The 25,382-nt window shown below is 51.0% G+C and overlaps 1 protein-coding gene across 2 annotated transcripts in view; it reads left to right on the forward strand.

The window, feature by feature from the left end:
• Positions 1-23,398, forward strand: part of HCK (HCK proto-oncogene, Src family tyrosine kinase) — a 33,224-nt gene extending 9,826 nt beyond the window's left edge. For both annotated transcript variants that reach the window (XM_037043833.1, XM_037043832.1), the window contains exons 2-13: positions 5,062-5,179; positions 8,064-8,106; positions 8,468-8,567; positions 9,577-9,675; positions 11,040-11,143; positions 11,538-11,687; positions 12,008-12,160; positions 13,612-13,791; positions 14,574-14,650; positions 19,398-19,551; positions 20,130-20,261; positions 22,894-23,398. In XM_037043833.1, coding sequence (XP_036899728.1) covers positions 5,063-5,179; positions 8,064-8,106; positions 8,468-8,567; positions 9,577-9,675; positions 11,040-11,143; positions 11,538-11,687; positions 12,008-12,160; positions 13,612-13,791; positions 14,574-14,650; positions 19,398-19,551; positions 20,130-20,261; positions 22,894-23,096 — 1,512 coding nt within the window. In that variant the 5' untranslated portion in view covers position 5,062 and the 3' untranslated portion in view covers positions 23,097-23,398. The remainder of the gene's footprint in view (positions 1-5,061; positions 5,180-8,063; positions 8,107-8,467; positions 8,568-9,576; positions 9,676-11,039; positions 11,144-11,537; positions 11,688-12,007; positions 12,161-13,611; positions 13,792-14,573; positions 14,651-19,397; positions 19,552-20,129; positions 20,262-22,893) is intronic.
• The last annotated feature ends 1,984 nt before the right edge of the window (positions 23,399-25,382 follow it).

The following is a 25,382-nucleotide window of genomic DNA, read 5'->3' on the forward strand; positions in this document are numbered from 1 at the left end:
TCTAAGCCCTCATTTCCAGAGTCTCTGGTTCATCCTATCCAGTGTGGCCTGGGAATGTTCAAGAATCAGGGAGGACTGTTTAGGCGTGAGTGGCAGGAACCCAACTCAAACTGGCTGAGGCAAAATTGAAAATTTTTTTGCTCATGAACTGGAAAAATCCTGAGGTTGAAAAGCTTCAGGTATAGCTTGATCCAGGTGTTCAAACGTGATTAAGAATTGGTTTGTCTCCATTGCTCAGTTTTCTGTCTTCTGTGGTGTCTTCACTCTAAGGCAGACCCTGCCTTCATGATGTCGGATGGGTCCCAAGAGCTCCAGGTTTCTACATCTACATCTACCCTTATAGAAAGAGAGTGCCTTTCCCCTAATTGATCCAACAAACTCCCAGGGCAGATTCTGATGGCCTCAGTTAGGTTCATATACAGGCCAATAGTCAAACCAACCACTGTTGGTTGCCAGGGAGACATGGAATTCCCTGATGGGCCAATTGGTTGCCAATTCCTAAATATAAGCGTGGAATTAGCCCCCGACACCCTATGCATTGAAAGGAAGAGGGCTGGTTTTCAAAGGAAAATCTAGGTGCAGTTATCAGAAGAGGGATGGATGCTGAAGAAGCAAATGCAAAAAGATTCTCCCTATGCAAGTGCTTTTCAGCTAGAATGCACACGAATCACCTGGGCCTTGTTAAAACACACACTCTGATTTGGGAGGTGGGGCCTGTGATTCTGGGTTTCTAATGGCTTCCGAATGGTAAGGCTGCTGGTCTTCATGCTGGCCACACTCAGAGTAGCTGGGCACTCTGTCCCATCTCTAAATTCACTTCAAGCCACCCTACCATAGGGTTTTTGTGGTCCCCACCCTACAGAGAGGTCCTGGACTATGTAAACCTCTTTCCTCTTCTCCTCCCACCTGCACTCCATCCCATGGTTCCCAATGTACCCAAACATCAGTGCCATCTATTTGGCTACCATTCATCAACATATGCAGACTCTTCTGCCAAGTCACCATTGGAGAAACTGTCTCCTGTTTCGTCTTGTGACCTTTATATGAAGACCCACATAATAAAGTCACTTTTGAATTAGTGCTCAGAAATACTTATTTCTGTCAACAAATTGCCACGCTTCCTGAGATTTCATGGTGGCAATGTACGAGTTCCCATTTTTACCTTGGCCACTGGGAAGCTCAGAGGTCAATCTAGTACCCAGTGGCAGTAGTGGCCGCACCCTAGGCTTTTGGTTCAGTAATCTTTCCTTTCTAAATGGTGTAGCCTAACTCTTTGTGAAGGCTGAAGTGGTGCTCTGTATATGGTTTGATAGATGTTGTAAGTTCTCTCAAATCCTTTTTGGAAGTCAGTGCTTCTTTGGAACATTTTTGACTTTCTCCAAATCTTTATTGAAACCCTCCACAATCTTCAAAACCCAGCTTGTCCTTATCCTGCTCCTCCATTATTATAAACAGGTTGCTTTTTCTATATACTAATATATACATGTTAGTGGCAGAGCCAGAGTATAAATACATTCACAAAAATGGCTTGATAGTATGTATGTTTTCCAGGTATGCTTTGTGGCTCACTAAGTATCTTAGCAATCTTTGTATCGCTCTGCCTGTCTTTGCCAATCCTTACCAGCTTCTTTGCACATGGCTTTGGAATGTAGTTCTCTCTGTCCAGTCTTCCCTTCTTGACTCGGTCCCTGGACCAGAACCCTCGTCCTGACTGACAACTTCATGTCGGGCTGACTACACAGAGCCCGGGCTCTGGGCATGCATTTACTCACTCACCACACTGCATGCTCCCACCGTGTGCTGGGGCGGGGGAGGGCGCTGAGCTAAGTGCTGAGGAACACAGACGTGAGTGGGCAAGGTCAACATATGCTGTGTGCAAGGGTGGAAACATTCTGTATTTGCGCTGCTGAATACAGTAGCCTTAGCCACAGGCAGCATGTGAGCACCTGAAACGGGGCAAGATCTCAGAGTTGTGCTGTTCGTGGAAAATACACAATGGGAAGCGAAGTCTTAACATGAAAAAAGGAATATAAAGTTACCCACTGCTATTTTTTTATATTGAGTTAGATGTTAATAAGAATTCTGACATGTTGAGAAAAATAAACATATCTAAAAATTCATTGACTTTTTTTTAACTTTGAAGAATGTGGCTGCAGAAGATTTTACATGATATACGTTGCTCACACTGCCTTTCTAGGTGTGGCGGTCGTGAAAATGAGTGTTCCTGAGGCCACCCCACTCCGGGCAGTGGAGTGAGTTCTCCTGGGTTATGGGGATAATCGCATTCTGCTGGTACTTTAAAAAAAATCACAGTTGATGGTGCAAAAACTGAACTAATGGGAATTCTTGTTTTAAAAGTTGAGTGTTGCGGTATAGCTGAGCTTATGGGCCAAAAGGATTTCGATCTGTGCTTAATTTTGCTCCAGGGCAGGGTCACGATGCTAATAAACAGAGATGATTATGGTTAACATTTCTGAGCAACTACTGTGTGCCACACACCTTTACACATACAACTCACTCCATGCTCTCTAGCATCCTCTGAGGTAAAACCACACCATGCTTTCTCAGAGGTGGCCTTGGATCATGCTGAGCTCAGGGCCTCTCTAGGACCCAGGGGCCATCATGAATATGCAAATCATGACATAACTAATAATTTACTAGGAGCCCAGAGAGGGAGGTGGAGCTACTGTGTCACACAGCAGTGCTCTTCCCTGAATGTCCTCTTGTTAATCAAAAAATAGGAAATGCAGTAGAATGTTATGCCACCCCAAACCACACAATATGCTGTTTTATTTTCCAGAAATGTGGTATTTATCACAAATCAAAGAGGTGTTGTTGGGTTTCTATTTTAAATGCATACAAGTACATCACAAAGCAGTAATTAATGGTAATAATCCTCCAAGTCAATGGTCCCACACTATTGGAGTGGGAATTCCTTATTTTATTCACAAAAAGGCAAATGCAGCACAAACCACTTAAATCCTGAGGGGGTAAGTTGTCCCCAGTTTGCACAAGGATAGGCAAAAACATCCTCGTAAATAAAATTTTTTTTTTCAAATAATTCCCCTAATCCTAAGGATTTGGATTTTTTCTCTTAAACCACAACCACATGTTTATTTTAACAAGATAAGTATAAGTGAATTCTAACTGTTTTAGGAGAAAATTTCAACTGTGCAGAGAAAAGAAAAACAATTACTTCTTTTTTCTTTAAGATTTTATTTATTTATCTTCTGAGGGGAAGGGAAGGAGAGAGGGAGAGAAATATCAATGTATGGTTGCCTCTTGTGCATCCCCTGCTGGTAACTGGCCCGAAACCCAGGCATGTGCCCTGACTGGGAACCGAACCGTGATCTTTTGGTTCACAGGCCCGCATTCAATCCACTGAGCTATGCCAGCCAGGACTGAGAAAAACAACTACTTCTTTATGTGGCTACTCACAGCCTTTCTCCTCAGCAAAAGCTTGTGTGCATTTTGAGAACAGAGTGAAATATTTCTGCCACTTTTACAGTGCAGTCAGACTCCAATCAGGTAAATGTGTTTTCTTTAAATGAATCAGTAAGCCCCTCAGCACAGTCTGTTCGCTCTCCCTCCAAAGTGGCCTGAATCTGCTTCTCAGCTCAGCAGCCACCACCAGGCCGGGGCCACCATGCTGCCTTGCCTGAGCAACTGCAGTGGACTGGTTTCCCTGCCCTGCTCCCTGCAGTCCATCCTCAACCCAGCAGCCCCTGGGATCATTTAAATTCAGTCCCATCCTTCTCCGGCCTAAAACTTCCCATGGTTCCCCATCACCTGTAGAATAAAATCCAAACCCCTCACTGGCTGTAGTGCCACCGTCCCCCCTTCCTGTGATCGCCAGCTGCTCTGGCTTCCTTCCAGTGCCTCGTTCTCTCGAAGCTCGTTCCAGGCTCAGGACCTCTGCACCTGCTGTTTCCTCTGCCTGGAGCGCTGTTTCCTCAGAATGTCACACGGCCGGCTCCTGTGGGTCCTCCAGGCTCCAGGTCCGGCATCACCTCCTCAGAGAGGCCATCCCCAGCCACCCTGTCTTCCACGGAGATGTTCCCTGGCATAGCCTCTTTTACTGTCCTAACATTTCTCAGTAACTAAGTCTGTCTTGTTATTGATTTGCCTGTTTATTGCCTGTGTCTCCCATTCATCTCCATTCGCCATAAGGGCATAAACTTACCTGTCTTACTCATGATGTAAAAAAGTGCTTGATACTGCTTTTGTGCATATATTTGATAATTCCCATATTAAAATGTTAAAAGAAAAAAAGCGCTCAGTAAATGTTTGCTGAGTAAATGAATGAAGGATCAAATAAATGATCCAAAGAAGGAAAAAAAAGAGAGAGAGAGGAAGCTATAATAAAGCAATTATAAAACGATAGGGGGAATATGATGCCTTTATTATTTAGCTAGATTGTCTGAGCCACATTCTGTGACCTTGTTTTTGTCATTTGCTGTAAAAACGGCAGATGTATTAGGTAGTGTGTCAGCTAATAATAGTACAGTTTTATTGCGCTGCTTGCTCTGAGCCTGACACTGTGCTATCTCCCCACCCACATGATTTCTCTCATCTTTCCAATGCCCTGTGATGTCAGTTGTACTGTCGCCCCCCCTTTGCTGATGAGGAACTGAGACTGGGGAGCAGGGGAGAGATGAGTGAGGTGAGGGAAGGATGGGGTGGCCAAGCGTCAGCTCAGCCTTTCTGACCTCTGGGCCCGCTGTGCCCACCGCCGCTCTCCCGGGATGCTCTGGGCAATCCATGACCCTCGTGACTGACTCTCTGAATGAATTCCCCATGGCGTGGGTCTTGGTAACATGACTGCAGCAGTCTGTGAGCTCTGTGCTGGTGCTGGTTCACGTGGACGGGGGAAGCCCAGAGTGGGCACGGACAGAGTAAGCTCCGAGTGGCAGGGGTGGGGAGTGGCACCGATGGGGGAGGTAAGATGGAAAGGTGAGGGAGAGCCTGCCGGGGGGGCCAGTGTGGCTGGAGCACATGTCAGAGACTCCCCTGCGTGGGGCTCAGGGCCAGGAGGGCTCACCCCCCTTCTCTCTGCCACAGGATGGGGTGCGTGAGGTCTAAGTTCCTCCAGGACAGAGGCAAGGTCTCAAAATCCGAGCCCAGTGCCAGCCCGCACAGCCCCGTGTATGTGCCGGATCCCACGTCCTCAGGCAAGCGGGTGAGTGGGGTCAAAGGGGGCAGTGGGAGAAGCGGGGGAGGAATGGTGGCTGCCCCAGGCTGCCCCAGGCTGCCCCACATTGCCCTAACAGCCTCCTGCTTTCCCAAAGGTGAGCAGGTGTGTTTGCGGCGAAATGGAGCTGACTAGTCACCAGCAGCATCCTAACCCTTCAGCACACATCTGCACTGCACCCCCAGGACAAGGATGTCACTTCTCTTTGTCCTGCCTCCCGGGCCTTTGCCCATCAGCCGGGGGTCCAGGGATGAGGTCCCACTGAGCGTGGCAGGTCTCAGGCCTGGGCAGTAGCAGGAGGGGTGTTGAGCACAGGGCGTGACTAGATGAGTGACAGCCGCCACCGGCATGATGGCAGTGATGGTGAAACTGTCAGGGTCATCGCAGTGACTGTAACAACAACGGTAGGACTGACAGCAACAGCAACACCCGTGGGAGCGCAGCAGCAATGAGAGAAGTGAAATCATGTCCCTGAGAGGCGTGGCTCCTTGGCTGGGTGTCGTCCTGCACAGCAAAAGGTCACTGGTTTGATTCCCTTCAGGGCGCATGCTGGGGTTGTGGGTTTGGTCCCTGCCCTGAGCACCCACGAGAGGCAACCAACCGATGTTTCTCTCGCACATTGATGTTTCTCTCTCTCTCCCCCTCCATTTCCACTCGTTAAAAATAAATTCATAAACTCTTTTTTTTAGAAAAGAGAGAAGTGTAATTTACTCAATTACGATGAACCAAGCATCCTCCTGAGCACTTTCTGGTTATAACACCATTAACCCCCCACAATAGCTTTATCATCAGCCACAATTTTTATTGCACCCATTTACAGATGAGACACGGATGAAACAAGTTGGCAAACGCCATCTGGTTAGTAAAGGGCGGAGCCAGGATTCAAACTCAGGAGTGCAGATTCCAAAGCAGCAGGCGTAGGAGCGTAGGAGCGAGAGTCACAGAGGCCGAGGCTGAGCACCCACGGCTGGAGCAGCAGCAGCCGTGGTGATAGAGGTGGAACCAGTGGAGGAAGAGTTGGAGGAAGAGCACCACCAGTCGTGGGGCCAGGACAGTGATAGAGCGCAGTCACCGTAGCGATTGTGGTGGTGACAGTAACAGTGCTAGTGATGGCGATGACAGCAATAACAGTAATAATCGATACCATTTTTAAAGCACCTACTATGTTCCAGGCACTGGAGTGAGGTGTTTCTACATCAGTAATCCTCACCGAAAGTTGCAAGGAAGGAGTTCTGCCACTTTACAGCCAGGGTGACTAAGGCTTGACGCGACTGATTGGCTCCCAGGGGTCACACAGCTGGGAAGAGGTAGAGCCAGGTCCTTCTGTCCGCAAGGCTGGGTTCTCTCTCCTTTCTGAGGTCCTTGGATCCATCGCCTTATCTGAGGGGGTCCGAGGAAGCAGGGCGCCTGCTTGCTGCCTCCCGAGGCAGATATTCCTGGCGCCCCCTAGAAAGGTCTTCCTTGTACTGAAGGATGGCCTCTTACCCCATAACCCTTGTTCCCAAACCTACCCCTTAACCCGCGGCAAATACATCCACACCCTTTGCCCCGTGCCAGCCGGTAGAGGTTGAAGGCAAAGATCTTATCCCAAACTACGTATTTCTTCCAAATCATCTCACTCAAAACACGGGTTCCCCCCTCTCCATCCCCTTTGCCCTTCTCTGGGCACGATGTCTGGAGCAGAGCTAATCCTGGAAGTGGGAGAGGGAAAGAATAGTCACCTGCCCCCCTCTGACGCTTTACCTCTTTCAGTTTGGCCTGAGATTACATGAGCCTCTCACACTGGTGGTGTCCTGAGCGGACATCCTAAACCCTCAGCCACTCCTGGCTCTGCTTCTCTCTGAACCTGCATGACCCTGGGCCCTTTCTAAGGCCAAGGACCCAAGTCCCCAGGTTCTCTGAGGCCCTTTAGGTTGTTGCCTCTCGCTTGGGAGGTAGAGGGGCTTCTCCCACTGATTTTTGGTTGTCCTCTCTGAGCATCACGGTTGAGGGAATTCTATATTCAGCCGTTCACTGTCCCCCTTCTGCAGGACCCCGGTTCGGGGGTCAGATAGTACGCACTCCTCAGAAAAAGGATCCCCAGGTCAAACCGGTCTGCGAAACTCTGGGCAAGACAGGCTCCTTCCCTGCAGAACCACCCAGAGCCTTTATGAATCTTTGTGATGGGTTTGTGGTTCTCCCAGAAAAAAAAGTGCTTCTCAGTGTTTTCCAAACCTGTTTCCTTAAACCGCTGCTTATTTGAGATATGATACACAAATACACTCCCTTGAAAAGTCACAAATTACAGATAAAGCTACAGTTTCTTCTAACCAATGACCTCTCCCCAGAGTTCTCATCCCGCCTCCCCAGAGGCACTGCTTGTTGTCAGTTTGGGGAGGACCCCTGCAAACCTTTGGCACGGACACACACACATGTAGCATGTGTCCACAGAAGGTGTTTAGGCTGTGTGCGTGTGCATTTTATGTGAATGTATCCCATTCTGAAGAACTAGCTTTGTCCACTCAACAACATGTCTTTGAGGTCCAGTTGAGTGGAGAGTGGAGCTCGACCTTCCCTACAGGGGCTGTGGAGGGCCCCACAGTGTGGGTGCCAGTCCCCTTGGGGTAGACATGTAGGTTCTTTCACGTGCATCGTGGAGCCTTCAGTCACCAAATGTGCTGGTGGACCCGGGGTTTCTTCACACATACCGTGGAAAACATGGATCCTTGTTGTGACTGTGCCCCAAATGTGCCATTCGGGAATGCGCCCCCCCCCAGCCTCTTCCCATGACACCAGAGCTTCACTGAGAGGCCTGGGGACACCCTTTGTGACACAGACTGTCTGTGGCCCCTGCACACTGTCGGATTCACCCCCTTCTGCTTCTCCTCCACAGCGGCCTGACACCGGCACCGACAGCACCCCAGGGCCCCCGGACAGTGAGTATCCGGCAAATGTGCACAGCCAGGTCTTGTGTTATGTAAAGGCTTAGGTTAGGTTCTCAGAGCTCGAGGTGAAAGTCCCAAACAGTCAAAACCACCCTTGAAAATCCCCTAAATCACCCCCAAAGTACTTCGTACAGGCTATTTTGTTTCTATAATACCGTTTAAGAACACGAACAAAAATGTTAGCCTTGAACTGTAGGACCACGCACACAGCAGGGCATGGTGCTCACTTGCATAGAGACGGACGCGTCTGTGGGTCCAGGGCCGGGTGCCGGGTGCTAGGGTGGGGAACACCCAGGGCTGTGGGCGTGCTCGGAGAAAGCCTTGCTATCCCATGTGTCTCTTGTCCCGGCAGGTGCTGAGGACACTGTTGTGGTTGCCCTGTACGATTACGAGGCCATTCACCGCGAAGACCTCAGTTTCCGGAAGGGAGACCAGATGGTGATCCTGGAGGAGTGAGTCACCATTCCCCTCCCCCAAGACATACCTACCTCCAATACAGCCCCTCCAACACTCAGCTGTGCTCTTTTGTGCTCCAGTAAAGACCCTGGCAGGTGCCCTTATACTAGGGTGTAAATGACTGATGACAACCTGATCATAATAGTGGAGGGAAAGGTTGGTTGTTAACCTGGGTGTAAACTGCAGTAAAGGGGCTTGTGTACTCACTAACGGTGCACATCTGGGCAAGGATGAGCAGAGCAAAGCGCTTTCCCAGAGAAGCCCTCCTCGGGCACCTATGACTGAGCTGCAGGCTTACCCAGGGACCAGGCCCTGCTGTGGTGACTTTGTGTTCAGAAGTCCCTGGATCTCTGAGTTTACTGCCTTTGATCTCCTCCAGTCTTCACCATTAGTGGATGTGGTGTCCTGTATGTGTGGGGGCCCAGAATGGCAGTGGTTATTCTTTTTTTTTAATTTTTATTATTTTATTTATTTATCTTTAGAGGGGAAGGAAAGGAGAGAGGGAGAGAAATATCAATATATGGTTGCCTCTCATGCATCCCCTGCTGGGAACTGGCCTGCAACCCAGGCATGTGCCCTGACTGGGAATCGAACCGTGATCCTTTGGTTCACAGGCCTGCGCTCAATCCACTGAGCTACACCAGCCAGGGCTGGCAGTGGTTATTCTTGGTCAGACTCCTGAGGCCCCTCCCTCTGGCTCTTGGCCCCAGGTGAACCCCTATGAGTCTGCCATGGGCACTGGGCCCCATCTTGGATATGACTAGGAAGGCCAAGGCCGAAAGTTCAGGCAGAAAGAGTGAAGCCAAAGACCTAAGTCTGTGGGCCATGGATGCAGGGACAGACCTTGATTTCAGGCCCTCAGATACACAGTGGAGACTGTTGTGAAGACCCCTACCCTGATCATGGGGTGCATGCAGGGGGTACTCTAGGCCAAGCCTGAGGGGCCCAAGAGGACCAGGGGGAGTCCTTCTGCCCTTGACTTTTTTGCTCCTTCCTGTCTCTTAGGTCTGGGGAGTGGTGGAGGGCACGGTCCCTGGCCACCCGGAAAGAGGGCTACATTCCAAGCAACTACGTCGCCCACGTTAACTCTCTGGAGACAGAGGAGTAAGTACTCCCTCTTCCTGCCCTCCAGAGGGAAGCACGAGCCAAGCCAGCACTGTTCCCGCCTCAAGACCTTTGCACCCCCCAGCGCCCCTTCCTGGCACACTCTTCCTGGGGCTCTTTGCCCAGCGGGCTTCTTCTCATCCTTCAGGCCTCAGGGGAGCCTTCCCTGCCCACCCCACATAAAGTGCGTCCCCTTTGTGACTCTCTCATTCGTTCTGAACCCTGTTCACCAGCATTTCTTCCCTGTGCATGATTTGTGGGGTAACTTCCTCGGGGTGGAATTCCAGGCAGACAGTTCTTACTGTGTGCACCCTGTAACATTGCCCAACTGTTTTACCACGGCGTGAATCGTGTTACAAAATGAAGTCAAAGAAGGCAGGAGGGGCAGTGAGAGTGCAGCGTGGAGGTCAAGAACTTGGGCTTTAGAGTTAGACTGTCTGGATCTGAAGCCTGGCTCCACTGCTTGGGAGCTCAATGACGCCAGGCAAGTTGCTTGCTCTCTCTCTGTTCCTCAGTTTCCCCACCTATGAAGTGAGGATAATAAGAGCAACAATTCCATGGAGTTGTTGGGTGGATGAATGTTAGCTGTCTTTCTCCTCACTTGATACAAAGGAAACAGGGGCCCAGAGAGGAAAAGCAACTTGCTCCAAGCCACACAGCAGGTGATGGCAGGGCCTGCCGGCTGGCCTCCAGCCTAGGGCTTTTTTCATCACAGACCATGAACCACGCCCTGCCCTGCTGAGGGTGGGGATAGAGTTGGGGGCTGCTGCTAGGACTTCCCCACTCAATATCCCCAGTATTCTGGGAGAATGAAGAAAAGGTCCAAGGGTATGGTCCCACGTATAAAATTATTTGAAATCCCACATTCTTGCTTAGAAATTCAGGCCAACTTTATACATGACTTTGTATGCACAGAGAAGGACACACTGTGAAGCTGACAAAGCGCAGACCTCCCCTCGCATGGGCCTTCGAGGCCCCGAGAAGAATGTCCCATGTTCTTGTGAAACCTGCGGAAGTAGAATTTTGACCGCAGCTGGCTGTGTCTTCTCGCCCGGCCTGTCCCTCGCCCTACCCCTCCGATCAGCTGGTGTCGGCTTGACCCTAGGCACTTTGTGTCTGTGACACTGGGTTATTTTTCTCAGAGGAAGCTCCCCAGTGCATGTGAGTTTCCGACTCAGCAAACTGGATTCAATCCTGGTAAAATCTCTGTTTTAATATTGAAAGAATCATTGTTTTTCCCAAAAGAATCTCAGAGGAAAATCGACGCTGCAGGAAGCCTGGCCCTCCGTATCCTGGTACTCTTGTCAGTGGGACAGTGCCACCTACCCAGAGGGGTCACATCTGTCTCCTCCCCTTTCCACCAGGTGGTTCTTCAAGGGCATCAGCCGGAAAGATGCGGAGCGCCACCTCCTGGCCCCCGGCAATGTGCTGGGCTCCTTCATGATCCGGGACAGCGAGACCACCAAAGGTGACCCAGCCCTCCCCTCGATAGTAGATAGATGGATAATGACGATGATAACGAAAGCCAACGTTTACGGAGTGTTCACCTTCTGACTACTTTAGAAGCATTACTTCTAATCATCAGGCAGTGTGATGAGATAGGGAGGTCTTATGACCAACCCCATTTCACAGGTGAGGAGACTGAGGCACAGAGGAGTGATGTACTCACTTGTCCAAGGTCTCACAGCTGGATGTGGAGGAGCCATGACCAGAACCCAGGCAGCCTGACTCCACAGCCCAGGCACCAGGATGGTGCTGGCAGGGGTCTTACGGGGCCGTTGGGAAGGGGCGTCAGGGCACTGACATGAACGGGCGGGCCTCCGAGGCCCCAATCCCGAGTGGTCTCTGTCTGGCCAATGCAGGGAGCTACTCTTTGTCCGTGCGAGACTACGACCCCCAGCACAGGGACGCAGTGAAACATTACAAGATCCGGACCCTGGACAACGGAGGGTACTACATCTCCCCACGAAGCACCTTCAACACCCTGCAGGAGCTGGTGGCCCACTACAAGAGTGAGTTCCTGCCCAGGGCCCCAGGGTGGACCTGTCTCCTGGGGATCCTTGTCAAGGGCGTGCGGTGCCCTCGGAGGCCTGCTGAGCTCTTTCTGACCCTTTCTGATCCTCCTCAGACAAATAGCTGCTTTGGATTCTCCTGAAATCTTAGTTCTGCTGAGAAGGGGGAGGAGGTGGCATCTCATTGTGCTCTGCTGTCTTGGGAATGGCCCTCATCATGGCAGCCCACTGGAGCATCGGCCAGATGCAGTGGACCGGGCAGGGAGGCCTTGGAGGGGAACCCTCTGGCTGCCCTTGACTGACCCGCAGTTCTGTTACAGAAGGGAGCGATGGGCTCTGCCAGAAGCTGACAGTGCCCTGCGTGTCCTCCAAGCCCCAGAAGCCGTGGGAGAAAGATGCCTGGGAGATCCCCCGGGAATCCCTCAAGCTGGAGAAAAAGCTTGGGGCCGGGCAGTTTGGGGAAGTCTGGATGGGTAAGGACCCAGGGTCAGAGGGTGGCAAGAGGGAGAGGGGAGGGAGGCCGTTGCTTCCCGGAAAAGCCCGTGGCAAAGCAGGAGTGCCCGCTGGGGCAGAGGGGAGATCTGAATATTAACCACAAGGGAGCAAGCCCTCTGATAGGAAACCAAACTGCCTGTCACGCAAACACCGATTTACCTCGAGGGCCGGGCCAGTTGGGGTCAAACTTTCCTTCTGGGGAGGAGGGGTCCTGGATGAGGAATCAGCTCCCTGACAGGGAGCCAGGACCATCTACCAGTTGGGGGTTGAGATTACCAGACACTCCTTAGGGTGATGAAAATAAAAAATGGGAGATGTAGCTTGGAGGTTTCTAGGTGAGCTCAATGCTGGCAACTGAAGAACAAGCCGCCCTGAGCACCTGCTGTGTGCCTGGCACCATGCCAAGGCACCGCGGGACCCCAGGAAGGCATGCCCCACCCCTGCTGGCCCCGCCCCATTAACCTGAGAAAGCAGCACCTGCTCTGCAGAACTCAGGGGAAGACGTGCTGCTCGGCTCAGGGCCGGGGGCGCCCCCAGGGTGTTTACAGCCACCATGTTTCAAATGGGGGTGAAGACAACTTACAGAGTTACAAACAATTTAGTCAGGAAAAGATGTTTAAAATCCACATATTTCAACTATATTTATTGAGAGCCTGCTATATACCAGGCACTGAATAAGAGAATGTGGTGGAAAAATTAGGGAGAAGGTAAAACAGATCTGAGCAATGAGTTAGAAAATATATGGCTTTAAACTTTTCAATAAGACCTCAGATTTGGATTAGAGCTTCCTGGCAGCCCAGGCAAAAACAGAAACATAAACAATGATGAGATTTATGAGCTCACTGACAAGATATGGGTGGGGTGTGGGAACATGATGTGCAAAGTTCCTGTGATGGGAGAGGTGGTCGGGTGCTCAAGGGGCTGAGGGATGTGCAGACCGACTGGTGCACAGAAGGCAGGGGGGTCTGGTGGGTGATGAAGCTGGCAGGGTGGGCAAGGCCAGATCCTGGGTCTCGTGAACTATGGTGAGACTGGTATTTATTTTGAGAGCAGTGTAAAGATGAAAGCACTTTAAGGAAAGATGGCGTGTGAGAGAGGGACAAAAGCAAAGGTGGTCTGTGTGTCTGAGTGACAAAATCTGAGTGATGTTTTGAGGTTATTCTTTCATCCTAACAGCAGCCCTTCAAGGGCTGTGCTGATCATGTTGACTTTGCAGATGGGGAAGCTGCAGTTGAGGGAGGTTAAGGGACTTGCCCAAGGGCACCCAGCCAGGAAGTGGTGAACCAGCTCCCCACCCACATCTGCGTGAGCCAGTGTCCACCCCTCTCAGCCCTCTGTGCAGGCGAGGTGGGCACAGAAGGCTTTCTGGAGGAGGCAGGTCTGCAGCAGGCTCTGATCGCCTCTCCTCCTGCTTCCTCTCCCACCCCAGCCACCTACAACAAGCACACCAAGGTGGCTGTGAAGACGATGAAGCCAGGGAGCATGTCTGTGGAGGCCTTCCTGGCAGAGGCCAACCTGATGAAAACCCTGCAGCACGACAAGCTGGTGAAGCTGCACGCAGTGGTCACGGAGGAGCCCATTTACATCATCACGGAGTTCATGGCCAAAGGTGTTGTATTCAGGGGCGGGGGCTGTAGGCTGTGGCTCCTACCAGTCAAGCGAAGACTCAGAGGTGACTCTGCCCTGGCTCTTGCCCTCGAGTTGCCCCCAGTCTGGCCGGGAGGTCTTCCCACAAGTTCTCATTGAGCCCCTTAATATGCAACTGCCCAGCCCCCCCAGTTAATGAGGTGAAATCATGTTGAGGGGGGTACAGGGGAAGGGGGCACATGAAGCTACCAGGAGAGGGGAGTAGGCAGGACTCTGCTGGGTGATGGGAGAAGAGGCTTACGGATTTGCGGTGAGCCTTAAAGGCCAGGGGCAACTCTCCCCCGCAGCCACGTTCCCTGCGTGCATCTGTGCTCTGGAAAAGAGCTTCGACAGAGCGTCTGTGCCGGGCCTTCCCGTCCCTGTTCACCCATGATCCACAATCTCTCAGGGATCCTCTTTTATAGACCACCATTTCACAACCATTTTCAATTTCTGCCCATTTTCGATGAACAGAAACACCTCCTCCAACCTCATGTAGTGTGATTTAAAATCTCAAAACTTTTTTCATTTTAACTTTTTTTTTTCATTTTCTAAATACACAGTTAACGCCAGCCTTAGAAAACCATAGCCTTGGTCATCCAGGCTCCAAAAGCGTGTCTCCAAGAACCAGTCTAAAAATCCTTACATCATTTAAAAACACGCAGATTGTTTTTCTCAAACACTGGGAGTGGTACTTTTATTTCAACCCGTTACCATGGGCAGTTTTAACCCTGGTGGTCAGTGTTGCTTCTCCTTCCCCCGCAGGAAGCCTGCTGGACTTCCTGAAAAGTGGCGAAGGCAGCAAGCTGCCGTTGCCGAAACTCATTGACTTCTCAGCCCAGGTGAGAGGCGGATGGGGAGGCTGGGGGAGACAGGGAGCTCAATGGTCCGTTCAGCACACTCTTATTGATCACATGCTATAGTAATGGCAGCTGTACCGGTTCACACTTGAGAGTTCCATATGAAAGTATACTTTTTAAAAAGATTTTATTTATTTTTAGACAGAGGAGAGGGGAGGGAGAAAGAGATGGAGAGAAACATCAGCGTGTGGTTGCTTCTCACGTGCCCCGCACTGGGGACCTGGCCTGCAACGCAGCCATGTGCCCTGACTGGGAATCAAGCCAGCGACCATTTAGTTCACAGGCTGGCCCTCAATCCACTGAGCTACATCAGCCAGGGCTGAAAGTATACTTTTTGAATGTGCCTTCCATTTAGTCCTCACATCAACGTTCTATGATGGAGTTTTTGCTGTTTATTCTTAAGTAAGAAATCACCCCAGGGCTTATGAGCTGGAAACAACCATTTGTTACTTCTCATGATTCTGTGGGTTGACTGGAGCTGGCTGGGTGGTTCTTCTGCTCCACGTGGCAAGGCTGAGGTCACTCACAGACTGCATTCTGCTGGGAGCTGGCCTGGGTTTAGAATGGCCACGATGGTGCCTCATCCTCCGGGGTCTCTCTCCATGCGGCTCCTCATCACTCAGTAGTCCAGCCAGAGAGAGCTTCTTCACGGCGTCGTAGCGGGGCTCCATAGCCAAGCCCTAATGTGCAAGTGCTGATGAAGCCTCTACTTGCACCATGCTTGCTAATGTCCCATTGGCTAAAGCCCATCACGGGGCCCAGCCCAGAGACAGTGTGGGAGGGGCTTGGCCAAGGGCCTGAGCCCAGAGGGCATGGTCCACTGGGAGCCACCAATGTGACAGTCTGGCCGCAGGAAGGAAAGTGCCACCCCCATTCACATAATAGGAACTTGAGGCATAGACAAAAAGATAAGTACGGATGAGGAAACTGAGGCTCAGTGAGATTAAGTGGCTTGCCTAAGCTACTGTGCTCATTTTGGGAGATGCAGCAGGGAATAAATTGGAAAGTGTTGCTGTCCTCATAAAGTGCATAGTCCAGATGGGAAGACAGACATTAAAAAGCTGAATCTCTTTGGGGACTCGGACCGAAAAGGCCCGACTCGGTGTCAAAGGACTGCAGTATCTAGCATAAGACTTACGTCCTGAGACATAAGTCTCAGAAACGCCATGTAAAGCCCCATTTTCTTTCTCATCTCCCCTTTACTTGCTGCGGATCCTCTCTCCCTCAGTCTGAGTGCTTTTTATTTCCCTCCCCTCTCGTTCTCTCCTATTTGTGGGAAGACAGGTAGGAAAGGGGTACTCTGGGAGCACACAGCTGGAACATTTAGCCTGGCCTTGGAGCAATCCAAGAAGACTTCCCAGAGGAAGTGGCCTCTAGGCCGAGCCCTGAAGAATGAGTTGAAGTTAGTCTGATGAAGAGGAGAGGAAAGGGTGTTCTAGACAAAAGAAACAGCCTGTGCCAGAGCCCAAAGGAGAAAGACCAGAGCTGGGCCTGACCAGCCAGTGCCTGGGGCTGGTGAAGATGAAGGGAGTGTGGTTTGCAGCCTGGAGGGTGTTAAGGGAGGCCTGCACCAGGGCCTAGGGCAGAGTGCATTTGAGTATGCAAATCCTGGCGGGGGGGGGGTGGGGGGGGAGTCCAACGGAGTTTTAAAAAAATGTCTAACCTTTCAGAGCCTGGAATGCCAGAGACCTATGGAAATCAAGGCCTAGTCTTTCAACTTTAGTGGGCCCTGACTCTAGAGAAACAATAGTCTAGTCTGTTGCTAACGTATAACCGTCAAACTGGCAGAAATCTTGCTGGGCAGAGTCATCGACTGGGTCAAGGGCCACTCTCCCCATTTCACAGATCGGAAAACAAACCAAGGGAGGAAAAGAACTGCCAGGCCCTTGTGCGTCCAGGAACAGAGGTGAAGTCAGGGCCCAGGGATGAGAAGGAGCCAGCCTGGGGACCTGGTCTCTGCCTCCAGTCCTAGAGGCAGATTGGCACAGTGCTGGGTACCCCAGACCTGTTTGGATCTCAGTCTCTCCATTTGTCAAATGAGGGAAATGGACCACATTTGTGGTTTTCAAGTTCAGAAGGGGTTTTTTTTGGTTTTTTTGGCACAACTCTGTTGGTCAACGAAATCTTATACAGTAACTGAATGTTTTAAAATTGGTCAAAATAGAGATGCTCTGATAGAAAGGAAGGGCCTCATATGTGGCACTTTTTTGCCCCCTACCCCCACCCCGCTAGACAACCTTGAGGTATCAGTAGGATTCCATTTGAAGAGCCAGAATATTCCTACAGCTCCTTCCAGCTCTGATTCTGTGATTCCCTGATACTCTTGGGAGAAACCTGAGTTCCGGTGCTGACGTCATGGCAGCCCATTTGGTGATCATGAAATCTCACCACCCGATCCACCCCCAGTTCTTAGACCCACCCTGAGCCCCGTAAACCTATCCATTCATTCATTCAGTTGACAAAACCTTGAGAAGCAACCCTGTGAATGTGTGTCGGGCTTAGGAGTTGCACAGAATTTTGGGTTGGATCCCAAAGTTCTGCCTGGGAAGCGCTGAGGTAGTTGGTTAACCTTTCTGAGTGCCCTTCCCTCAACAGGGAGCGCTAGCAGCTACCACTGAGGTGAGTACTTACGTGCCAGACACAGCCTACTATTCCTAGTCCTTGATGGAGGCTGACAGGCTTAACCCTCACATAACCCCCCAGAAGCAGGCTCTGTTCTACAGAACGGTCTGTCCCCACTTTACAGAGAGTGAAGGGAGGCATAGAAGGTTGAAGCAGAGGGGGCTCAGGCTGAGCTGGTCCAACTCCAGAGTCACTTAGGCATTATCGCCTCCGATCTGCGTGGGACTGGTCTTGCTTGGCCCCCTGAGTTCCGGTGAAAATCAGTAACATGACTGTCTGCCAATGGGTGCTAAAAATGGTAACTACCAGCATTAGTGCCTGCTCTGTGCCAAATCGATGGCCAAAAATCCAGGTAGAATAATGGGTAAGCGTATGGACCCTGAGCATAGCGGGTGGAGTTTGAATCCCGGTCCTTACCTGGCCTTTAGCTTTCTTGCCTGTGAAATAGGACTGATAGCAATAGTACCTTCCCCAAAGTACTGTCTTATAATAACTAAATATATAAGCTACAATGTCTGCCATTAAGGTAATGACCAATCCTTGACTGTGCCTCTAAGTACTCCTTATACATCCTCACCTCCCCAGCCCCCCACCTCAGGCCAAGACCTACCTTAACCCCTGGTCAGCTTCCCCAAACAAAATTAAAAATTTTAAAGTTTTTGTTGGGAAGTCTGCCGCCTCCTACCTCAATTTCGATGGTCATAGGTGCCCTCTTCTGGCCACTTTCTGTAAGTGCACCACCCGCTCCTCAAGCCGGCTGTCTGTCTGGGCAGAGACGAGCTACTCCTCCAAACCATCTCACCAGACCACACCCAGCTGCAGTCCTCCAGAGCACTGGTGTTGTGCAGTAATTAGAGGCAGCGGTGCACTGGGACTGAACACCCACGACTGGTTTGAGTCTGACATTCAGGATTTTCTTGGTGGTATGATCTGGGACAAGTGTCCCCCTCTAAAACAGAGACTGTGAGAGCACCTGACTCAAGGAGCTCGAAGGCCAGCTTGGGAATTATAAATGCTGTTTGCTGGGTGCCTGAGAGTTAACGATAAACTTCTTTACCAAGGTTAATGCACAAACCATTCTAAGTAAAAAATGTCCCTAAGGAAAAATCCCACATCTCTCCATTGGAGGCGTCCAGGGCCCCATTGTGAATAAAGATCCCCAACACAGCCTACTATTCAATCAGCAGCCATGGTGACCTTAAAATATACATCAGACAATGTCACATTCCTACTTGAAGCCTTCTGCTATCTTCCCATCACACTCAGGATGCAGTCCAACCTCCTCTCCTAGCCTACAAGGTCCTTCACGCTCAGCCACCTCCCTCTCAGCTCCGCTCCCTGTCCCTGTGGCAACTTCTGCTCAGCCACCTGGTCCACAGACACCCAAGTTCATTCCTGCCTCCGGGCCTTTGCACCGGATGTTCTCCCTGCCAGGAACACTTTTACTTGATGCACTTCTTATCATCACTGAGATCTTTGCTTAAAGTTCACCTCCTCATCGAAGCCTTCCCTGACCACTCGCCCAACCCCAAAAGGTTTCTAGTCTTTATTTCCTGTTACCCCTCTTTATCCTTTCTTTACGGTGCTCATTACCACCTGCAGGGGCTTTGCCTGGCTCAGAACCTGTGCAAGTAACGTGTCTGGCACCCACAAGGCACTCAGTGGATATTCATGAGTAAATGAATTTTTCCTACCCAGGTGTGGGGATAAAGAAGATATGAGAGCTACAACAGAACATGATCTTGGCCTAGGTTGTCCCAAAAAAGGGGCTGGGGGATGAACTCACAGTATCTTCGTCGTATCCTGGTGTGGGTGTATATGTCCTGGAGAATAATACCGTTCAGTGCTTTTTTCTCAAAGTGTTCTCTGGAAGTCTCAGAACTCTAGAGAGCCCCCACACTGACCCAGGTCCTGAGGACCCTCCCCACCTGGATGGGTAGACAGAGAAATGCCAGCTGGAGCTCAGGACCCTCCCACAGAAAAGGGGGAGCCGGCTCACACGTTTTCCTGTTTCCTCACACGTGGACCCTCCTCTTCTGCCTTTGGGTGGGACCTATCTGGTGCTGGGCCCGATCTGAGGACGGGGGTCTCTCTGTTTTGGGTGGAGATTGCGGAAGGCATGGCCTTCATCGAGCGGAGGAACTACATTCACCGAGACCTCCGAGCGGCTAACATCCTGGTCTCTGCATCCCTGGTGTGTAAGATCGCCGACTTCGGCCTCGCGAGGGTCATCGAGGACAACGAGTACACGGCCCGGGAAGGTAGGGGATGCCTCCGAGAGGACGTGTGTCCTTATAGATCACCTTCACCAACCTCCATGGACTAAGATGGAGATCAGTAACCAGAGGTTAACCGAACCCATCCCAGACCAGAGGGGAAGGAGGGGAGTATAGAGGGGAGACACCAGTGACTGGTGGAAACCTTAGAGGCCAAGGACAAACTCTTCCCTTTCCCCATTGCCTGGGGTTAGGGTGCTGAGGCATTAGCTACCCCCTGGACAGGGGGCCCCCTGAAGTCCTGCTGTCCTGGAATATTCTGTTACCTCTACAGCTCTGCTCTCAAGGAATCATTGGTCACCGGGATGATAGCTGAATCAACAAAGTGGTCCTGGGGAGTGAGGTCCCCACCACACCCCAGACCCCCCCCGCCCACTCCTCCTGCTTTAGCCATCTGTCCTCAGCACGGATGTTCCTTGCTTCACAGAGGCCAGATTTAGGGAAGTTGCAGGTCCACAGGGCACAGACGTGGGCGACTGCACCGCCCTGCTCCCTCACCCTCATGGAGACAGGCCTGACTGCTCCCCAGACTCTCGCTGACTCTGCTCTTCCCAACCCCGCAGGGGCCAAGTTCCCCATCAAGTGGACAGCTCCCGAAGCCATCAACTTTGGCTCCTTCACCATCAAGTCAGATGTCTGGTCCTTTGGTGTCCTGCTGATGGAGATTGTCACCTACGGCCGGATCCCATACCCAGGTACTGAGGCCGCATCAGCGGGGGGTTGCTTCCGGGACCCAGCCTGGCTCTCCCCCCTTGTCAGTGTGTCCATTCAGACTGAGTTCTTCATCCTCACCTGTGACGCCTGCCCCATCCCAGTGAAAGGCACCACCATCCGCCCGGTTTCCTAAGCCTGAAATCTGGGGGCTTCTTCTGCCCTTCCCTTCCTCTGCCCTTCCTTTCCTGTCACTCCTTACTGCATCCAGGCCACAGATTCTGGCCATTTGACTCCAACACACTATTCAAGTCTTCCCCCTCTAACTCCCCAGCCCCCACCCACATCCAGGTCAACACTATCTGTCACCCTGATGGCACGGGGGCCGCCTCACCATCACCTTGCTTTCTCCCCTCTCTGCCATAGGCCATCCTCTGCTTGCAGCCAGAGCAGTTTTTCCAGAGTTGGACTCAGATCTTGTAGCTTCTCCACCTCTCAGTCTTTCATGGTCTCTCATCATATTGGGACAAAATCCCAAACTTCTAAGTATGCCCACAGGTGTGGCATGACCCAGCCCCCACCTACTTCTCCAGCTTTACTTTCTGCTACATCCACCCTCTGGTCATCCAGAGTCCCAGACACGTCCCTCGTGTTTCTCGTTCGTAACGCCCTACACTGTTTTTTTCCCAGCATTCATCACAATTGATGATGATGTTTAGTTTAATATTTTCCCCATCAGACTCTCGGCTCCATGAGGCCAGAAATCACATCTGTATTGCTCACTGGTGTGTGTGTGTGTCCGCACTGCCTGCCTCTGTGCTCACCACACAGTGGGTGCTCAGGCACTACTGGTAGAATGGATGAGTTTATCCATGTGCCTGTGGGCAGCACCCTTCACTGAGTAGGACGCGTGGGTAGACAAACATATATCCAACATATAGATGGCCTGGGACTCAGCGGATAATGTTGTTTCCTGTTCCTTTTCAGCTGGGGTGTCACCTGGGGTGTCTCTGGCCAGAACACTGGAAAAGGGGGACAGGCAGACATCAAGGGGCTCTGCTAATTTAATAAACTGTCCTGAATTTGAGTCCTGTCCCCATTAACTGTTACATTCTGAGAAATTCACTTCTACCCCAGGGTCTTTCCCTGTAAAAAATATAGGTGATGGTATCTAGCTTGCAGAAGTGGTTGTGAAGATTAAGAACAAAAGATACAGACTCTGTTCCTTCCACAGTATTTATCAAATTTCTACCGTGTGTTATGCACTAGGGATTCAGTAAGAGCCGAGGTCCCTGCTGTCGAGGAGCTCACATCCCAGCCTGGAGGAATGAGCTAAACAGACAAAGCCCCCCAGCTGGAGATCACTGCTGAGAAGAAAGTGCAGCAGAGGTGTTTGAGAGTGGGTGACGTGGGGCTCCTGTGGACAGGGGGCGCCTGTCAGGGCAGCTCATATTTGAACTGAACAACAGCTGAGCGATGACCGAGGGAAAAGATTTCAGGTAGAAGGCACTGCTCGTTTCGAGGGCCTGAGGTGTGCCTGAAGAACAGCAAGGAAGCCAGGTAGCTGGAGACCAGGAATGAGAACAGATGGTAGAGGGTGAGGTTGGCAGGGACCAGATCCAGCAGGGTCCGTGGTCATGATGAAGAGTGAGTGGTTGTGAGGATGAGTACATGGAAGCCAGTGAAGGATCTTTGGCTGGAAAATGGCGTCATCTAATCTCCGTGTTTAAGTGATGCTTTGGCTCAGTGTGGAGAGTGGATTGGGAGCTGGGGACACAGTGGCAGCCTCAGTAGTGGCACAGGCACAGGTGGTGATGGCAACAGAGATGAGTTGATGCTATGTTTCAAAAGAAGAAAGGATGTGACTTGCTGATGTGGAAGGTGAGGGAGAGAGAAAAATCAAGGATGTTTCTCCTGGTTTCAATTGAGGAACTGGGTGTGTAATGCTCTGTGGGTAGAAATTCAAGAATTCTGTTTTAGTCCTGTTAAATTTGGGTGACAGTAGACATCCAAGTAAAGATGTGCAAGGAAGCACTTGGGTATATGAGTTTGGAGTTCAAGACTGGTAATATAAAGTTGGGGATCATAGTTAAATTATTGTTCTTAAGGCTAAGGAAATGGTCCCACTCATACATAGGGTGACATTGAGTCTGGCCACCTAACTGTTTTGTCTTGAGGGTGTGCCAGGGAAAACCAGGCAATGGGTTATGAAACCCTGTATCCATTAGGATGCATTAGGCTGCAAGTAACAAAATAACAGACTAAAGAGTAAGTTGTTATTCCCCATATTGTGTCTGGCATTGGCAACTGGTTAGTGCAGTGACTCAGCCGCTCTCAGGACTGTGTGTTGGTTTGTGACTGCTTCCTCACGTGGTCAGATGGCTGCTGCAGCTGCTAGGGTCACGTTGTCTCACGGGGTCTGAAGAAAGGAGGAAGTGTGCATCCTCTGAAGTCTCTTTTTATCAAGGCGGAAAACCTTTCCTGGGAGTCTCCCTGGAGACCCTCCCTCAGCTCTCATTGGCTAGAATTGGGGGTCACGACTCTGTCCTGGCTCAGGGGAGTCTCTGAACTCCACAGGAGGTGGAGAGTGATGGCTGCCTAGGAGGCAAGTCTGTCTGCCACCCCTGGACTCCCATCCACAATCCCTCCCTTTTTAATCCCATGGTTCCTCCTCAGGGATGTCAAACCCTGAGGTGATCCGGGCCCTGGAGAGAGGATACCGGATGCCCCGGCCAGACCAGTGCCCGGATGAGCTCTACGACATCATGACTCGCTGCTGGAAGAACCGCCCCGAGGAGCGGCCCACCTTCGAATACATCCAGAGTGTGCTGGAGGACTTCTTCACAGCCACGGAGAGCCAGTACCAACAGCAGCCGTGACGGGCGGGACCAAGGCAGGGCCAGGCACTGAGGCAATGCCTCGGAGGTGTCTCCAGCACCGTCGGCCAGATGCCCACTCGCCCTTCCCACTCCCAGACGCCCATGCTTGCTCTGGCCACGTTTCCTCCTCTGTCAAGTGAGTGGGTTGGACTGGACAATCTCTTTTTGACTCTAGCAATCCACAATCTGCTATTCTCAGGAGGCCTCGAGTTCCTGTTTCTATTGCCTGGGACACCTGTATTCCAGTTACAGCTGTGGTTTAAATGGGAAACTTTTAAAATAATGAAGTAAATATTTAAATAAAAGTGCCCTGGCTGGTACAGCTCAGTGGACTGGGTGCCGGCCTGTGAACCAAACGGTTGCAGGTTCGATTCCCAGTCAGGGCACATACCTGGGTTGCAGGCCAGGTCCCCAGTTGGGGGCGTGTGAGAGGTAGCCGAGCAGTGTTTCTCTCACACATCTATGTTTCTTTCCCTCTTTCTCCCTCCCTTCCCCTCTCTCTAAAAATAAATGAATAAAATCTTTTTAAAATATTTAAATAAAAGATACATATGCTAAAGGCTTTACTGACAGGTCAGCTGTTCTTCCAGTTCCTTAATATCTATTTGACTTTTCGCTAGACAAGTCAAAAATGGGGCAAGCCCCTTCCTGAGACCAGTAGTGTGGAGAAGGGATTCAATACTCAAACTGCTTCAAAATAGTTGTTAGTTTCCTATTGCTGCTGTAACAACTTGGTGGCTTAAAACAACACCAATTTGTCATCTTTCAGTTCCAGAGATCAGAAGTCTGAAATAGGCTGGCAGGGCTCCATGCCTTTTGCCAGCGCTGGAGGCCAATGGGCGTTCCCTTCCCTTTTCCAGCTTCTAGAGGCTGGCTGCATGGTCCCTTCCCACTCATTACTCCGAGCTCTACTTCCATCACCACACCTCTTTCTCTGAGTCTTCTGCCTCCCTCTTTCACTTGTCAAGAACCCTGTGATTACACCGGACCCACCTGGATAATCCAGATGAATCTTCCGTCTCAAGATCCTTAACATGTAAAGTCCTCTTTACCATGGAAGGTAACATCTTCATACATTCTGGGGATTAGGATAGGGACTTTTGGGGGTGGTGGGGCATTATTCCACTTCTCACACTGGCGCGGGGGCTCTGGGTGGGTTTCTGTCTCCAAGGAGCTGGCTCTGCCAAGAAGACGGGGATGATTTTTCCTACTCTGGGACCCTGACTCTCCTGCCAAGCCACATTGCTGCACAAGCTGGCAGGTCTCTGCCAGCGCCGGGGGCATTTTCTGTGGCCCAGGAGCCACTGTGGTTGGAAGATGGTACCCACGGTTGCGGGAATCCTGGGGTCTGGAGATGTGGCCACCGAGAGGTGTCTGGGAGGGAGACTGGGAAGGAAGCAGAGAAGCCAAGGAGGCATGTGGTCCCAGTTGTAAGTCCCTGGCAGTTAGCTTTTGTTGTAAGGGGAGCAAGAAGAAGAGGTGACAGTGGGACGGGGAGCAAACGACACCTTTCTCTGTCATTGCACTCCTCAAAGGATCTATATCGCAGTACCCACGGGGTCGCGTGGAACCCTATATGAGTAGCACAGAGTCTTAACCTTAGAAACTGGGTATAAGAATAGTGGGAAAGAAAGCTATCAGTGTTTCAACTTACCCAGCGGGTACATGAATTTCTCTCTCGCTTTCTGGTTTGAGATGTGTCGTTGGGTATCTGAGCACAGGGCTCCGTGATAGGAACTTGCACTCACGATAGTGGTGTCAGTACACTGAATTGCTGTTCAGTAATCCACAGGAGGAATACACTTCCCTGCCCCACTGATGTTGAACTTAGCCATGAGACTCACTTTAGCCAATGGGATGTTAGAGAATGTGACGTAAGCAGAGGTTTAAAATGTGCTTGTGGGGTTGGCCTGCCCTCCAGCCTCTTGCCTTGAAAAGAACTTAGTCCCAGAAAGAGGAGTGACACGTGGTGAAGATCTGGACCCAACCTGCAGCTTGCAGTTAAAACCCAGCTGATCCCAGCCTCAGTCTGAACCCCAGGTGACCTGTGGACATGTGAGAGAGGAGTGCATGCTTCATCTTATAAGTCTTTGAGTTTCAGGGGTGTTCTGTTACGCAGCATTGTTATAAAAATAGCTGACTGAGACATGAACTCAAGAATTGGAGCCTATCGCTATGTGGACAAGATCAAGAAGTCAATTCATGCCCTCCTGCTCTATCAGTTCACACTGCTCTACACTCTGATTTTCCGCCTGGTCACAGAAAAGACAGGTGAAACACGGGGAC

This window comes from Sturnira hondurensis, unplaced genomic scaffold (genome assembly GCF_014824575.4).
Source record: "Sturnira hondurensis isolate 20B ecotype Veracruz unplaced genomic scaffold, ASM1482457v3 Scaffold0004136, whole genome shotgun sequence".
Classification (NCBI taxonomy): Eukaryota; Metazoa; Chordata; class Mammalia; order Chiroptera; family Phyllostomidae; genus Sturnira; species Sturnira hondurensis.